Source organism: Pongo pygmaeus, chromosome 1 (genome assembly GCF_028885625.2).
Source record: "Pongo pygmaeus isolate AG05252 chromosome 1, NHGRI_mPonPyg2-v2.0_pri, whole genome shotgun sequence".
Lineage (NCBI taxonomy): Eukaryota > Metazoa > Chordata > Mammalia > Primates > Hominidae > Pongo > Pongo pygmaeus.
Genome location: NC_072373.2, coordinates 71,964,029 through 71,981,835, shown reverse-complemented (window position 1 = coordinate 71,981,835; position 17,807 = coordinate 71,964,029). Strand labels below are relative to the sequence as shown.

The window sequence follows — 17,807 nt, the reverse complement described above, 5'->3', positions numbered from 1 at the left end:
TAAGGAACCACGGGCTGAAACCTCAAAGGAAGCCATGGAATCCTGCTCTATTAAGAATTCTTTAAAAATTGGGTAGGTTAACTGGCTCTCTCTAAGATAGGTAAGGGCCAGGAAAACATCTCACAGTAAAATAACAAGCAGTTTGCAAAGGTCAGTTGAGTTTGAGTTAAACTGCTGTTGACCCTGATTATCTGGAAACAGGAATACACAAAAAGGAAGAAAGTATGGGAAGATTCCTCTACCTAGTGCGATTGTAAAGAAAACATTTTCATATGCTGTTAATCCTTTTTCAGAATAACTTTAAATCTCATTAAGAAACCATTTCTAATGGACCTGAATGAATGATGCCTGGTATAAGTATGGCCAATTAACGAAATGAAAACAGGCCGTTGTTGAGGCCACATTTAGGGACAACCTCAGTTAAGTACCTAACATTCTGTTGCTTGCAGATCATGCTTCATGCAATTTCCAGCTTAAGACAGCAAATAGAAGAGAGAAAAAGTCACTTCCATTCCACTCTCTGGGGGGAAAAGTGAGAGAGAAACTCATGTGATTGGAGAGACCCAAATTACACACCTATTATTCTTTCCAAGCAGAAAGAGGGTTTTGCACATTCCCTCTTGGGTAGAAAATCTGATTTTAGTGAAGAAGTAGATGCAGTCTCTTGCTCCTCTTCTTAGTTACTCAGAGGAAGAGACCAAAAGTAAAGAGACTTTCTAGGGGAAAACAAAGCTAGCAGAGGCTTTGATCCTGAGCAACCTGAAGCCTGGGAGAGGGCTGAACAGAGAGGACACACAGGTCACTGAGGACTCACAGCTCATTTACAGCTCTATAGCCACATGAGGGGATTAGACAGAGGGCTGGAATGGTAACATGTGATAAAGACCCTGAAATGGAATTTAGTGGTTTGTTCACTTTCAAATTATAGAACATTAAGTTTAAATGTTTTCATATAAATATTGAATTATATGTATATAGCAGAATCATAAATTTGCACACTACTACTCAGCTTTTCAAGGAAAGTGTGGCTTATTTCCTATGACTGATCTATTCTTCCTCCAAGCTTGGATCCTGTTGAGAAGCAGGTGAAAAAACAAACTTGCCAATTAATATTATCTCAGGCTCTTCCCTTTCATACCATGTCTTTTGATAATTCATTTTTTGAGAGAGAAAGAGAATTCTGTTCATTCTCTCTCCCCAAACAGCTCATGGCGATGGAAAAGAGGGCTATGACCTTCACAGTGTGACCTATTCATTGCTGGTAGCTGGTCTGGCCCATTCCTGACCTTTTGCCTTTTGGGATACTACTTGTCCCATCTGGCCTTTGGGGTCATTATGCAATTATTCCCTGCTAGAGTCTACACTACAGCAAGCTTCGGGGAGCTCGGAGCTCTGCCTCAGATCCCCAAAGCCAAGCTGCTATGGCTCCCCAGACACATTGGACACACTGCCAAGCCAAAGCCGGCTTCTCCTCAAGTCTTGCAGCTTCCCTTCCCAAGATTACCAGGGGAGCTAGAGGATAGGGCCACTAGCCCAGTGTGTTCCCTTTCGTAGCAGTGTATATCTGTCACAACCTGCTCTATTTCCCAAGCCTCCTTCCCAAGCCTCCACCTTATCAAAGGAGAAAACAATATTTTCTTCTGACAGCTGCACTTGCTTTGTTTCACTACAACAGATTTTAACCAATTGAAGTTGTAAAATAACCATGACCTTTAGCAACACCACCACCACTACCCAAAGAACACAGATGGGCAACTAAGAACTGGGAGTGACCCCAGTTCCTCAGACCCTTACTGGACCTAACACTCCTAACCAACGAGCAACTCGGCTTGTTTTAACCAAGCATACACAGATTAATAGACACATTCTGACTTTGCCAGAGTAAAACCTTTCAATTATGAATTACTGTAAACACCAAGAACCTCCTCCCTTCCTAGTGCACAGAAACCCCTGACTCTTCCTCTTCAGAAAGTATATTCATTGCTCTGTATTCCTTTGGCCTGGGAGGTAACTAAACTCAGTGCTTGCTTTGTTGAGCATGACAGTAGCCACTGGTATTCCATGAATTCTCTTAACAGGAGGAGGACGTGAGGATACAGGCATCCGACGTCTGTGCCTTCCTCTTTGGTCTGCACTCTCCTCCCCTAAAGTGCTTTATTTCTTGGACAGGACCTCCCCTGTGCCATTGTTCCCATGGGCACAAAGCCTCATGGCCTAATGTTGGTGTCAGAAGGGATGCAGGAAGAGAAACTGAGTTGGCAATGATACATATTGAGAAGTATGTTTTAGTCATCATTCCTGTCCTATACAGGTATCAAGAACAAAAAAATCTATAGTCAGATCTGGTAGGCCCAAAAAAAACAGTCAAGATCTTATTAGATTGCAAATTAACAATAAAAGACACTATAATAAAGTACAGTTGAGCTTTGAACAATGCGGACATGATGGGCACTGAGCCCTGCAAAGTCAAAAATCCACATATGATTTTTGACTCCCCAAAAACTCAACTGCTGATAGCCCACTGTTGACTAGAAGCCTTACTGATAACACAAACAATTAACACATATTATATATGTTATATGTATTATATACTGTATTCTTAAAGTAAGCTAGAGAAAAAAACATGATTAAGAAAATCATAAGAAAGAGAAAATATATTGACTCTTCATTAAATGAAAGGGGATCATCATAAAGGTCTTCATCCTCATAGTCTTCACATTCAGTAGGCTGCAGAGGAGGAAGAAGAGGGGTTGGTCTTACTGTCTTGGACAGGCAGAGGCAGAATAAAATCCAAGTATAAGTGGACCCACACAGTTCAAACTCATTTTGTTCAAGGGCCAACTGTACCTAGCATATACCAGGCCCATTTCTAAGGGCCTAACTCAATTAATTTTTGCCATGTCCCTATAAGGCAAGTACTATGATAATTATCATCTTAATTTTATAGATGAGAAAACTGAAATACAAGACAGTGAGGTAACCTTGCCCAAAGTTACAGGGTGGGCTACGGATGAGCCAGGATGCAAGACTAGGCAGTGTGGCTCCTGTGAAACTCACACACTAATGCCACAGCACCACCACTGGATGTCAGCATACCAAATTGAAGGAGCAGCAGCCTTTTAAGGAAAAAAGGGGAAGAGCATTTGCTGAGGGCCTTCCAGGTGCAAAACATTTATGCACACATTTTCTAATTAAGAGGTTAAAAACAACTTTTTATGGAACAAAATACACAACATTTAGTTCAGTTAGTAAAGTGACTGACTTGCATCAGAGGAGCTTTTTGTTCATATTTTTTTAATTGGAATAATAATAACATTAGAGTAGACTTAGAAGTTAAGAGGATCTGTCCCTAGATTCCTCATTAACAAAGGGCTCTTTCCAGCTATTCACACTTGATCACACAATAAAACCATTATTAGAAAGACTTCAGGGAAGAGACCACCAATGTAATTTCTTCCTCTGTAAAAATCAGCCAGAGAGAAGCATTTGCTATAAAATTATCTGGGTTTAATTATTATCAACATCAGAACTATAGAACATTAACGTACTAAACCTGTATTTACAATTACATGTACAAAAAAAATGTTCTTTGTGAGGAGCAATTTTCAGCAAATCTGACAAACAGCAAGAGTCATTCCTATTTTGAGTTTGAAAAGAGAAATGGAAATTTCCAAGACGCCCCCCTCCTCCCTCTCACTCCAGTGACCCTCTGAACATCAATTTGCAAAGGCCTGAGGTAGAAAGGGAGGTATTAACAATATCAGGCACTCATTCTTCCCCTTTTATGAAAGGGATGAATTTTTAGGAACCGTTTTCCATCATTTATTATACTGATGTGCCATCCATCTGCATCATTAGGTTCAGTAGTTACCATGACAATATGATGCCTACAGCAATCTAACTTGATAGCCACATGCCAGAATGTGAAAAAATAGGACCAGCTAAGAAAGTGAGAGAAATATAATTAATCTGAACCACATTCAAAAAAATGTGCGCAAAACTAGGACCAAGAGGGAAACTGCTGAAATATCATGGAAGAGGAAATTATAAAGGGCAGCAACAATCAAGTTTCAGTATAAAAACTTTGCTAAGTAGAGCCATGTATTGGTCTATTACTAAGACAGGAAGTAGTCAAAGTTGGTCTAGAATATTGTTCTGAGCCCCTGCCCCTCCCCCTGCTTCCCATTTCCTGCTACAGGGCCCTGCGGTATCATCTTTGATTCTAGCTGTTAGGGCCCTAATTTCCCCAAGGCTCTCAAGCCACCACCATAAGTGCCACCACCATGTCACTCTGCTCATGTGCAGTCTGCTATTAGACCCAGATTTTCCACCTGATGAAATAATTTCCATCATTCTGAAGCTAATCTTAAGAGACTGAATTGTGCTGTGTCTTGAGAGATCCTGTCCTCTTGCCTTCTAAGTGCCCGGTGGAGGCATCGGGCTAGCACAAACCTCTTGAGGGTCCCAATATGGTAGAGAGGGGCCGGGAGATTGAGAAAAAGAGAGCAAGAAAAGTTTCAGTCCTGGAAGATGAGCCTGGGATGTGTGTTTATTCTCAGCATGGCTGGGTGGGATAGCGACGCTGAGCTAGGCGATTTGGCCGATTCAGGCTAGTGGCCATGGGCAGCTGGAAAAGAAGAACAAATATTACACGGAGTACACCCCCAAACATGACTCTGCCCAGGGTTGATTGGACGGATGGAGCTAGCGCACCCTGAGCCTCTGTGTAGAACATTTCCCAAGGTTGTGTTCTAATTGCATACCTCCACCCAACCCTTCACCTAACTATGGTAAAAGAAATTTGATTTTTATAAAGAGAGGAGGCCAAATGAGACATTAGCAGAGCTAAGTCTACCCAGGTTGCTGAGGAACAGGGAACTTAGCTTCTCTCAAAGTTTCCAATGATCCCTTCATCCCCAGGAAAGAGTGACACGGCACCCACACTACTGATACCAACACCGACTGTGTCTCCCACATCTCAAGAGCTATTAAAATTTAAACATCATATTAATAGTATCTACATTTATTGACCATTTTCTGGGTTCCAGGCCCTTCATATACATATCTCTGAGCTAGCTACTACTAACCCCACTTTACAGATGCAGAAATTGAGACCTGGAGAGGTTAAATAATTGCTCAAGAACTCACATATCATAAATGGTAAACTGGGATGACAAACCTAGGTCTCCTTAATCCAAAACCTGTGTTCCTGGCCAGCCCCTCCCGCTGAGGGCTTCCTTACCTGAGGCACCTGAGATGGGTTGTAAAGAGGAACAGCCCCTTTTAAGGCAGGTGGAGGAAGAAGAACACCAGGGTTGGAGCAGAGCTCAAAGGAAACACTCTGTGATGGAAAAGCATGGAAAATTCCATCAGTGCCTGCTTCCCAGATTCCAGAATGTTGAGGCCTTCAAGAAGCATATCAGGATTATTTGTTTTTTTCTTTTTTAACTAGAGTTTTTTTTGTTTTTGTTTATTATTATTATTATTATTATTATTATACTTTAAGTTTTAGGGTACATGTGCACAATGTGCAGGTTAGTTACATATGTATACATGTGCCATGCTGGTGTGCTGCACCCATTAACTCATCATTTAGCATTAGGTATATCTCCTAAAGCTATACCTCCCCCCTCCCCCCACCCCACAACAGTCCCCAGAGTGTGATGTTCCCCTTCCTGTGTCCATGTGTTCTCATTGTTCAATTCCCACCTATGAGTGAGAACATGCGGTGTTTGGTTTTTTTGTTCTTGTGATAGTTTACTGAGAATGATGATTTCCAATTTCATCCATGTCCCTACAAAGGACATGAACTCATCATTTTTTATGGCTGCATAGTATTCCATGGTGTATATGTGCCACATTTTCTTAATCCAGTCTATCCTTGTTGGACATTTGGGTTGGTTCCAAGTCTTTGCTATTGTGAATAGTGCTGCAATAAACATACGTGTGCATGTCTCTTTATAGCAGCATGATTTATAGTCCTTTGGGTGTATACCCAGTAATGGGATGGCTGGGTCCAATGGTATTTCTAGTTCTACATCCCTGAGGAATCGCCACACTGACTTCCACAAGGGTTGAACTAGTTTACAGTCCCACCAACAGTGTAAAAGTGTTCCTATTTCTCCACATCCTCTCCAGTACCTGTTGTTTCCTGACTTTTTAATGATTGCCATTCTAACTGGTGTGACAAGGTATCTCATTGTGGTTTTGATTTGCATTTCTCTGATGGCCAGTGATGGTGAGCATTTTTTCATGTGTTTTTTGGCTGCATAAATGTCTTCTTTTGAGAAGTGTCTGTTCATGTCCTTTGCCCACTTTTTGATGGGGTTGTTTGTTTTTTTCTTGTAAATTTGTTTGAGTTCATTGTAGATTCTGGATGTTAGCCCGTTCTCAGATGAGTAGGTTGTGAAAATTTTCTCCCATTTTGTAAGTTGCCTGTTCACTCTGATGGTAGTTTCTTTTGCTGTGCAGAAGCTCTTTAGTTTAATTAGATCCCATTTGTCAATTTTGGCTTTTGTTGCCATTGCTTTTGGTGTTTTAGACATGAAGTCCTTGCCCATGCCTATGTCCTGAATGGTAATGCCTAGGTTTTCTTCTAGGGTTTTTATGGTTTTAGGTCTAGCATGTAAGTCTTTAATCCATCTTGAATTGATTTTTGTATAAGGTGTAAGGAAGGGATCCAGTTTCAGCTTTCTACATATGGCTAGCCAGTTTTCCCAGCACCATTTATTAAATAGGGAATCCTTTCTCCATTGCTTGCTTTTCTCAGGTTTGTCAAAGATCAGATAGTTGTAGATATGCGGCATTATTTCTGAGGGCTCTGTTCTGTTCCATTGATCTGTATCTCTGTTTTGGTACCAGTACCATGCTGTTTTGGTTACTGTAGCCTTGTAGTATAGTTTGAAGTCAGGTAGCGTGATGCCTCCAGCTTTGTTCTTTTGGCTTAGGATTGACTTGGTGATGTGGGCTCTTTTTTGGTTCCATATGAACTTGAAAGTAGTTTTTTCCAACTCTGTGAAGAAAGTCATTGGTAGCTTGATGGGGACGGCATTGAATCTATAAATTACCTTGGGCAGTATGGCCATTTTCATGATATTGATTCTTCCTATCCATGAGCATGGAATGTTCTTGATTTGTTTGTATCCTCTTTTATTACATTGAGCAGTGGTTTATAGTTCTCCTGAAGAGGTCCTTCACGTCCCTTGTAAGTTGGATTCCTAGGTGTTTGATTCTCTTTGAAGCAGTTGTGAATGGGAGTTCACTCATGATTTGGCTCTCTGTTTGTCTGTTATTGGTGTATAAGAATGCTTGTGATTTTTGTACATTGATTTTCTATCCTGAGACTTTGCTGAAGTTGCTTATCAGCTTAAGGAGATTTTGGGCTGAGACGATGGGGTTTTCTAGATATACAGTCATGTCATCTGCAAACATGGACAATTTGAGTTCCTCTTTTCCTAATTGAATACCCTTTATTTCCTTCTCCTGCCTGATTGCCCTGGCCAGAACTTCTAACACTATGTTGAATAGGAGTGGTGAGAGAGGGCATCCCTGTCTTGTGCCAGTTTTCAAAGGGAATGCTTCCAGTTTTTGCCCATTCAGTATGATATTGGCTGTGGGTTTGTCATAAATAGCTCTTATTATTTTGAGATATGTCCCATCAATACCTAATTTATTGAGAGTTTTTAGCATGAAGGGTTGTTGAATTTTGTCAAAGGCCTTTTCTGCATCTATTGAGATAATCATGTGGTTTTTGTCTTTGGTTCTGTTTATATGCTGGATTACATTTATTGATTTGCATATATTGAACCAGCCTTGCATCCCAGGGATGAAGCCCACTTGATCATGGTGGATAAGCTTTTTGATGTGCTGCTGGATTCGGTTTGCCAGTATTTTATTCAGGATTTTTGCATCAATGTTCATCAAGGATATTGGTCTAAAATTCTCTTTTTTTGGTTGTGTCTCTGCTCGGCTTTCGTATCAGGATGATGCTGGCCTCATAAAATGAGTTAGGGAGGATTCCCTCTTTTTCTATTGATTGGAATAGTTTCAGAAGGAATGGTACCAGTTCCTCCTTGTACCTCTGGTAGAATTCAGCTGTGAATCCATCTGGTCCTGGACTCTTTTTGGTTGGTAAGCTATTGATTATTGCCACAATTTCAGAGCCTGTTATTGGTCTATTCAGAGAGTCAACTTCTTCCTGGTTTAGTCTTGGGAGGGTGTATGTGTCGCGGAATTTATCCATTTCTGCTAGATTTTCTAGTTTATTTGCGTAGAGGTGTTTGTAGTATTCTCTGATGGTAGTTTGTATTTCTGTGGGATCGGTGGTGATATCCCCTTTATCATTTTTTATTGCATCTATTTGATTCTTCTCTCTTTTCTTCTTTATTAATCTTGCTAGCGGTCTATCAATTTTGTTGATCCTTTCAAAAAACCAGCTCCTGGATTCATTTATTTTTTGAAGGTTTTTATGTGTCTCTATTTCCTTCAGTTCTGCTCTGATTTTAGTTATTTCTTGCCTTCTGCTAGCTTTTGAATGTGTTTGCTCTTGCTTTTCTAGTTCTTTTAATTGTGATGTTAGGGTGTCAATTTTGGATCTTTCCTGCTTTCTCTTGTGGGCATCTAGTGCTATAAATTTCCCTCTATACACTGCTTTGAATGTGTCCCAGAGATTCTGGTATGTTGTGTCTTTGTTCTCGTTGGTTTCAAAGAACATCTTTATTTCTGCCTTCATTTCGTTATGTACCCAGTAGTCATTCAGGAGCAGGTTGTTCAGTTTCAATGTAGCTGAGCGATTTTGAGTGAGTTTCTTAATCCTGAGTTCTAGTTTGATTGCACTGTGGTCTGAGAGACAGTTTGTTATAGTTTCTGTTCTTTTACATTTGCTGAGGAGAGCTTTACTTCCAACTATGTGCTCAATTTTGGAATATTTGTGGTGTGGTGCTGAAAAAAATGTATATTCTGTTGATTTGGGGTGGAGAGTTCTGTAGATATCTATTAGGTCTGCTTGGTGCAGAGCTGAGTTCAATTCCTGGGTATCCTTGTTAACTTTCTGTCTCGTTGATGTGTCTAATGTTGACAGTGGGGTGTTAAAGTCTCCCATTATTATTGTGTGGGAGTCTAAGTCTCTTTGTAGGTCACTCAGGACTTGCTTTATGAATCTGGGTGCTCCTGTATTGGGTGCATATATATTTAGGATAGTTAGCTCTTCTTGTTGAATTGATCCCTTTACCATTATGTAATGGCCTTCTTTGTCTCTTTTGATCTTTGTTGGTTTAAAGTCTGTTTTATCCGAGACTAGGATTGCAACCCCTGCCTTTTTTTGTTTTCCATTTGCTTGGTAGATCTTCCTCCATCCTTTTATTTTGAGCCTTTGGGTGTCTCTGCACGTGAGATGGGTTTCCTGAATACAGCACACTGATGGGTCTTGACTCTTAATCCAATTTGCCAGTCTGTGTCTTTTAACTGGAGCATTTAGTCCATTTACATTTAAAGTTAATATTGTTATGTGTGAATTTGATCCTGTCATTATGATGTTAGCTGGTTATTTTGCTCATTGGTTGATGCAGTTTCTTCCTAGTCTCAATGGTCTTTACAATTTGGCATGATTTTGCAGTGCCTGGTACCTGTTGTTCCTTTCCATGTTTAGTGCTTCCTTCAGGAGCTCTTTTAAGGCAGGCGTGGTGGTGACAAAATCTCTCAGCATTTGCTTGTCTGTAAAGGATTTTATTTCTCCTTCACTTATGAAGCTTAGTTTGGCGGATATGAAATTCTGGGTTGAAAATCTTTTCTTTAAGAATGTTGAATATTGGCCTCCACTCTCTTCTGGCTTGTAGAGTTTCTGCCAAGAGATCCGCTGTTAGTCTGATGGGCTTCCCTTTGTGGGTAACCCGACCTTTCTCTCTGGCTGCCCTTAACATTTTTTCCTTCATTTCAACTTTGGTGAATCTGACAATTATGTGTCTTGGAGGTGCTCTTCTCAAGGAGTATCTTTGTGGCGTTCTCTGTATTTCCTGAATCTGAATGTTGGCCTGCCTTGCTAGATTGGGGAAGTTCTCCTGGATAATATCCTGCAGAGTGTATTCCAACTTGGTTCCATTCTCCCCATCACTTTCAGGTACACCGATCAGATGTAGATTTAGTCTTTTCACATAGTCGCATATTTCTTGGAGGCTTTGTTCGTTTCTTTTTATCCTTTTTTCTCTAAACTTCCCTTCTCGCTTCATTTCATTCATTTCATCTTCCATCACTGATACCCTTTCTTCCAGTTGATCGCATCAGCTCCTGAGGCTTCTGCATTCTTCACATAGTTCTCGAGCCTTGGCTTTCAGCTCCATCAGCTCCTTTAAGCACTTCTCTGTATTGGTTATTCTAGTTATACATTCGTCTAAATTTTTTTCAAAGTTTTCAACTTCTTTGCCTTTGGTTTGAATTTCCTCCTGTAGCTCAGAGTAGTTTGATTGTCTGAAGCCTTCTTCCCTCAACTCGTCAAAGTCATTCTCCGTCCAGCTTTGTTCCGTTGCTGGTGAAGAGCTGCGTTCCTTTGGAGGAGGAGAGGCGCTCGGCTTTTTAGAGTTTCCAGTTTTTCTGCTCTGTTTTTTCCCCATGTTTGTGGTTTTATCTACTTTTGGTCTTTGATGATGGTGATGTACAGATGGGTTTTTGGTGTGGATGTCCTTTCTGTTTGTTAGTTTTCCTTCTAACAGACAGGACCCTCAGCTGCAGGTCTGTTGGAGTTTGCTAGAGGTCCACTCCAGACCCTGTTTGCCTGGGTACCAGCAGCAGTGGCTGCAGAACAGCGGATTTTCGTGAACCGCGAATGCTGCTGTCTGATCCTTCCTCTGGAATTTTTGTCTCAGAGGAGTACCCGGCCGTGTGAGGTGTCAGTCTGCCTCTACTGGGGGGTGCCTCCCAGTTAGGCTGCTCGGGGGTCAGGGGTCAGGGACTCACTTGAGGAGGCAGTCTGCCCGTTCTCAGATCTCCAGCTGCATGCTGGGATAACCACTGCTCTCTTCAAAGCTGTCAGACAAGGACATTTAAGTCTGCAGAAGTTACTGCTGTCTTTTTGTTTGTCTGTGCCCTGTCCCCAGAGGTGGAGCCTACAGCGGCAGGCAGGCCTCCTTGAGCTGTGATGGGCTCCACCCAGTTCAAGCATCCTGGCTGCTTTGTTTACCTAAGCGAGCCTGGGCAATGGCGGGCGCCCCTCCCCCAGCCTCGCTGCCGCCTTGCAGTTTGATCTCAGACTGCTGTGCTAGGAATCAGCAAGACTCCGTGGGCGTAGGACCCTCCGAGCCAGGTGCGGGATATAATCTCCTGGTGCGCAGTTTTTTTAAGCCCATGGGAAAAGCACAGTATTGGGGTGGGAGTGACCCGATTTTCCAGGTGCCATCTGTCACCCCTTTCTTTGACTAGGAAAGGGAACTCCCTGACCCCTTGCGCTTCCCGAGTGAGGCAATGCCTTGCCCTGCTTTGGCTTGCACATGGTGCGCTGCACCCACTGTCCTGCGCCCACTGTCTGGCACTCCCTAATGAGATGAACCCGGTACCTCAGATGGAAATGCAGAAATCACCCGTCTTCTGCGTCGCTCAGGCTGGGAGCTGTAGACTTGAGCTGTTCCTATTCGGCCATCTTGGCTCCTCCCCGCTATTTGTTTTTTTCTCAGTGATTTCTTTAAGTTCCTTATGGACTCTCCAAAGGACATGAATAGGCATTTCTCAAAAGAAGAAATGGCCAATAAACAAATGAAAAAAATGTTCAACATCAATAATCATCAGGGAAATGCAAATTAAAGCCACAATGAGATACCATCTTACTTCTGCAAAAATGAGCATAAGTAAAATGTCAAAAAATAATAGATGTTGGCAAAAGGGGACACTTATACACTGCTGGTGGGAACGTAAATTAGTACAACCTCTATGAAAAACAGTATGGAAGATTCCTTAAAGAGCTAGAAGTAGAACTACCATTCGATCCAGCAATCCCACTACTGGGTATCAGCCCAAAAGAAAAGAAGTCATTACTTGAAAAATACACTTGCACAAGTATGTTTATAGCAGCACAATTCACAATTGCAAAATGTGGAACCAACCTAAGTGCCCATCGACTAATGAGTACATAAAGAAAATGCAGTATACATATACGATGGAATACGTTCAGCCATTAAAATGAACAAAATAATGTCTTTTGCAGCAACTTGGATGGAGCCAGAGGCCATTATTCTAAGTGAAGTACACAGGAGTGGAAAACCGAAAACCATATGTTCTCACTTATAAGTGGGGAGCTACGAGTATGGAAGACACACAGAGTGACATAATGGACTTTAGTGATTCAGAAAAGGAAGGGTGGGAGGAGGGTCAGGGATAAAAAAAACTACACATTAGGTACAACCCACATCCATGCCAACACTACTTGGCTGGTGGGTGCAATAAAATGTCAGAATTCACCACTATATAATTCATCTATTAACCAAAAACTACTTGTGCCCCAAAAGCTACTGAAATGTTTTCAAAGAGAACCATATCAGAAGGGTTTCTTAACAGAACTCAGGGAATCTCAAGCAAGCAAACATGGTTCAAGTGGACACAACCAACCCCTGGGTCTGGAGTGGCAATACTGACAAGAAGAAAAAGCCTCAATAAATTATATTGATACCATCATAAAAAGTAATATAGCCTTCAAAAGGCCTAAAATTCTACAAGAGTTATCTAACCAGACTTAAAGAAATAAAAATGTTTTCCTAGCAATAGATATGAAATCCACACTGATGTGGACAACTCATCAAGAATTTATCACAGCCCTGGCTAAGGTCTCCAGTGAACTCCACCTCCTCCTGGGACAGGGAAAAAGGCAAGCCCCCAGGCTTCCCCCGAGGAAGCTGTTATAGGTTGAACTGTGTTCCCAGAAAAAAAAAAAATCAAATGTTGAAGCCCTAACCCCCAGTACCTCAGAAAACATATGTTTGGAGAAACATAAAAATACAACATTTGGAGATGCGGTCTTTAAAGAGGCAATTAACATAAATGGAGGTCATATTGGTAGCCCATTCCAGTATGACTGATGTCCCTATAAGAGGAAGAAATCTGAACACAGACACGCTCAGAGGAAAGGCCGTGTGAAGACGTGGAAAGAAGATGGCCGGGCACAAGCCAAGGAAAGAGGTCTCAAAAGACACAACCCTGCTGAAACCTGGACCTCAGCTTTCAGCCTGGAGAACTGTGAGAAATTCAGTTTCTGTGGTCTGAGCCTCCGTTCTGTGGTACTTTGTTATGACAGCCTGAGCAAACTAACACAGCAGAGAAGCACTCTTCAGGTTCCCCAGGAGTCAGCACTGCCCACACTGAAGGTTCAGTCCTCACACACAGGCATCTGCTGGGGTCCGAGGCTCCAGCCCAGGGGGGCTGCTTACCTCAGGTCCAGACAAGCCTCCAACCCCAGCACCCGCAGCTGCTCCCCCGCTGGATGCGGATCCTCGGCCTTCACCCCCACCTGGAAAGCAACGAGTCAGAGCTGTTTCCTCTGCTCAGGACTGGGGGTCCCCACTCCCAGAAGGCACCCCCACCCTTGGGAGTGCTGAGGGGACCACCCATGGCCCAGAGGATGTGAGGTGACGGTACCTGTGCCCCTGGAGAAGGCACTAACAGCCGGCAGAGGTGGGGACTCAGGGGAAGGTGTCAGTGAGAGGCCCAGGCCAGCCTGGTGGGGAGAAGATGCTCTGGGGGTCTCCTGCGTTGTGGAGAAAGAAAGGCAGCATTGGCAACATTGGCAGTTAACAAATTGATGCCCGCCAACTTGTGTTCCCACACTCACGATGGCGGCCTTGCTGCAAACTGCTGCTGGGCACTTCCCAAAACCCCCTCTCCTCATCCCACTCTTCTGCTCAACAATCCACACTAGCTCCCTACTGCTGACCCTCTAAAGTTACATTTCTTCATCCTAACTTTTTAAAGATTTTTTAATCTGCCTTTGCCCTCACAGGAGCCATTCATTTCCCACCATCTCCCATCACAAAACCTCTGTCTCATGTGGCCTGGGGTAGACTCAGGTGACAGCTTTGAGAGCTCCTAGGTGCTGAGGCAGCTTCCTCTGAAAGGCCCACAGAGAGGGGCATCCTCCCCCTCCCACAGAGCCTACCTCAGAGTCAGGGCTGTCTGAGGAGTCCTCGTCTCCAGAGGGGGATGTGTTCTTGGTGGGCTTCGATCGAAACCAGCTGAACCAGCCAAAACCTGAGCTCTGAAAGGGGAAGAGGACATTTTATGACCTGCAGGTCGTCTTCTTCCCCGACTATGAGGTTAACCTGCCTCCATGTGAGCGTCAGAGCCCAGACTTCCAAGTCTGCACCACCCTCGAGGAAGGGAATGGCAGGGGAAGGAAGGCAGGAGAGAGAAGAACAAGTCCCTCCACCTTTGTGTGCTCCTTCCCATCTCCGAGCTTGCCTCTCCGGGCAGTATTTCGGGAAGAGTTTTTATCAGCCTCGTCAAAGGACTCCTTCTCATCCTCCTTGGCTGAATTGGTGGAACTCTCAGAAATACTTCGTGCTCTAGCAGCCAGTGGTGTCTGGAATTAAAGAAAGAACTCACATTTGCATGGCACTTGACAGGTTACCAAACACATTTGCACATACTCCCTCACCTGACCTGCTCAGAAGGCAGTGGGATTGTGTCTCAGGATCATATTGTACTGAAGAGGAAGGAAGGCTCAGCCATGAAAAATGACTCACTGAAGGTCACAGGATAAGGTCAGAGCCCAAGCCCATGTTATCCCTAATCCTACAGACCTTTGTCTGGTGTGCCACCTCTCCAGAAACAGACAGTTTTCAGAACTATGCCAAGGCCTGGAGTAGGGGGTATGGACTGCTACTGCTGGAGATGAAGAGGGCCAGAAAACACCCCACAGGGGCCCACAAGCCCCCCCCAAAAAAACAGAGAATGTAGCAACCACCAAACGTAACTCATCTTAGAGCTCATTTCCTAACAGACTTGCTCAAGATCAACTGTGAACATATGCACCAGAGGGGGGTAAAATACACCCACATCCCTTTACATTAACTTTTTTTTCATTGTGGTAAGATAGATACAGCATAAAGCTTGCCATTTTAACTATTTTTAAATGTACAATTCAGTGGCAGTAAGTATACACACATTGTCGTACAACCATCACCACTAGCCGTCTCCAGAACTTTTTCATCACCCCCATTACCTAACTCCCCATCTCCCCTTCCCCCAGGCCCTGGTCACTGCCATTCCACTTTATGTCTCTGAATTTGCCTATTCTATGTATCTCACATAGGTGGAGTCATACGACATATTGCCTTTTTCTGTAATATTTACATTTTTTATTCTCAATAAAGCACAATTGATACAAACCTTCAGAAATACTTTGGGAAAATAAAGAAAAAAACTTTATTTTTTATTCAAATGAATATAGTGTTGACTTTGTGCCGGGCACTGTTCTAAGGGCTTTATATGTAGTGATTCATTTAATCCTTACAATAGTCCTGTGAGCTAGGTGCTATTATTATCTCATTTTATATATGAGAAAACTAAGGCACAGAAAAGTTAGGCAACCTGTATTAGGTCACACAGCTCGTAAATGGCACAGCAAAGGTTAAAAGTAGGCTGTCTGGCTTTCCTTCTAGGAATTTCTCCTAAGTGAATGATTCAAGACATAGACAAGGGCTTATATACTAGGATGCCCAGCACTGTGTGTTATATATGAGTGAGAAAAGGAAGGAGGAATGGAGGGAGGGAGGGGAAAGGACGCAACACTCACAATGATTAATGACAACATGGGAATGATCAACCAGAATGCGAGCTCCTTACCATGGTCGTGGAGGCCCCGTAAGCTTACCTCTGCTGCCCTCCAGCCTTGTTTCTCAGCCCTCCTCCCTACTGCTCCCCACTCTCAGGGCACAGTGGCTCCCTTGCTCTCCCTTAACTACACCAAGGGAGCCACTGCAGGGCCTCCAGTCCTGCTGTTTCTCTGCCTCGAACAGCTTTCCCCCAGATATTCACCTGGCTCATTTCCACGCTCCACCCTGATCTCCACTTGAAGGCCTCCTCAGAGACACCTTCCTTGGCCACCCCTCTGAAGTGAGACGCCTGGTGCGTTTAGTTGTCTATTTTTAGTCACTTCCGCTAGACTTGAGCACCTGAGGTTAGGCTTGGTCTGACGTGCTGATGCCTCCCCAGCCCCTGTGACAGGGCCTGGCACATTGTAGGAACTCAGTGAATATTTCGAATAAATGAATGAATAGCGCTACTTTCACAAAATCAATTTTGTCATGCCAGTATTAAAAACTCATATTTATGAATGACAGAAAAATCTCATTATATAGTGTTAAGTAACAGATAGGAAATAAAGCTTTGCATACATATGTTCTTAGCCATTTAAAAATATGTATATGTGTATAATGTATATACAGATATACATATATGTGAGTATACATGTGCATATATAGAAAAATAGTATAAAAAAAGAAAAATATTTTGACTGTTGGATTGAGTGATATTTGATTCTTTATATGATACTTCACTATTAGATTTTTCTATAACAATAATGTACCACTTCAGTCAGGAAAAAAAAAAAACAGAAAAACAGAAAAGTTTCTTAAGACCTGTACCCCTGTTTTTCTACTTTAAAAAGTTATAGGATGTAACCCTCCAACCAGGAGAAGCTGAAGAACGCCTTAGGTTTGGGACCAACGCTGCCCATTGCTGAGGGCAGGGGTGTGTCCAATCAGAGCTAGATAGAATGATTCACCAGACATGGTCACCTCCAGGACCTTACAGCCTAACTGAAGAGAAAAGACAGGCAGGCATGGTCACAGCTACCACAGAGCTTTCTTTGAAATAAAGCCAGGTAAAAATTAAAACAAGGAAATATCAGCAGTCTTCCATGACAGGACAGGGTAGGGCAAGCGTTTTGTGCAGCACTGAGAAGATGTCAGAGGTAACAGAGATCTGAGAGGCCAAAACGAATCAGCTCAGTTGCTCCCTCTCTCCCCACGGACACAGGTTTGTGGGGCTGAGTGTAAACAAGAACACAGCCTCCCGCTCAGCTCCCAGGAGTTGGAATAGGAAGAGGCAAGGCGAGATGTGGAAGAGAAAGCTGCTGCAACACTGAGGAGGAGCTTGCATTGGCCGAGAAACCAAGGCAACTGGTAAAAACCAGAAGCATTTGAGTGGGCAGTGGCATCTTTCATGCTGTGCGCTCTCACCTGTGGTTTGGAAATGACCTCTTGGCCATCAGGAGGCTGGGAAGTTTCTTGAGACACTGTGTTCTCTCCTGCGTCACAAACAGAAATGGAAATAGCAATTGGAAATTGTGCTTTTCCCATCTATCCTGAAGAAGGGTAACTGGGACACAATCAGCTTTCTTAACTGCAGCAGAAGCTCGGAGCCCATAAGCCCAAGCCAATCACAGCAAATACAAAGAATGCTCACGTAGCTCATCTCAATCCCAGCCACCCCAGGACATGCTGTTCAACTCATCCTCTACTTCCAAAGCCACTCTTCAGGAATCTTGGAAATCAGAGCAACATCAAGCTAGGTCACAGGGATCCTCCACCACGTTCCTCTCCATCTGAGCCTCCATCTTGGACAGGACCTAATCCTGGAAGGTCTAAGAGCTAATCATTCTAGGTGGCTTCCAGCATCTCCCTGGCATCACTCAGCATTGCTCACCCATACTCAGCCCTTGTTGTCGAAGGTCTGAAGGGCCTGAAGAAACTCGGGACCAAGACAGAAACATGGGTTTCTGCTGGAGACCCTGCTAGTAAGTTCTTGAGTGCAGGAAGATTGGAGAAAGAGAA

At 43.2% G+C, this 17,807-nt stretch overlaps 1 protein-coding gene and 1 long non-coding RNA gene across 3 annotated transcripts in view; both read right to left on the bottom strand.

The window, feature by feature from the left end:
• Window positions 1-2,504, bottom strand: part of LOC129014477 (uncharacterized) — a 48,822-nt gene extending 46,318 nt beyond the window's left edge. Inside the window, exon 1 of the long non-coding RNA XR_010122957.1 lies at window positions 429-2,504. This is a non-coding gene — a long non-coding RNA (uncharacterized LOC129014477). The remainder of the gene's footprint in view (window positions 1-428) is intronic.
• A 981-nt stretch (window positions 2,505-3,485) lies between these two features.
• The window catches only part of SEC16B (SEC16 homolog B, endoplasmic reticulum export factor), a 67,918-nt gene continuing 53,596 nt past the window's right edge, over window positions 3,486-17,807 (bottom strand). For both annotated transcript variants that reach the window (XM_063648431.1, XM_063648425.1), the window contains 7 exons: window positions 17,214-17,281; window positions 14,399-14,551; window positions 14,129-14,227; window positions 13,612-13,720; window positions 13,404-13,483; window positions 5,243-5,341; window positions 3,486-4,627 (listed from right to left, as the gene is read on the bottom strand). In XM_063648431.1, the coding sequence (XP_063504501.1) occupies window positions 4,556-4,627; window positions 5,243-5,341; window positions 13,404-13,483; window positions 13,612-13,720; window positions 14,129-14,227; window positions 14,399-14,551; window positions 17,214-17,281 (680 nt within the window). In that variant the 3' untranslated portion in view covers window positions 3,486-4,555. The remainder of the gene's footprint in view (window positions 4,628-5,242; window positions 5,342-13,403; window positions 13,484-13,611; window positions 13,721-14,128; window positions 14,228-14,398; window positions 14,552-17,213; window positions 17,282-17,807) is intronic.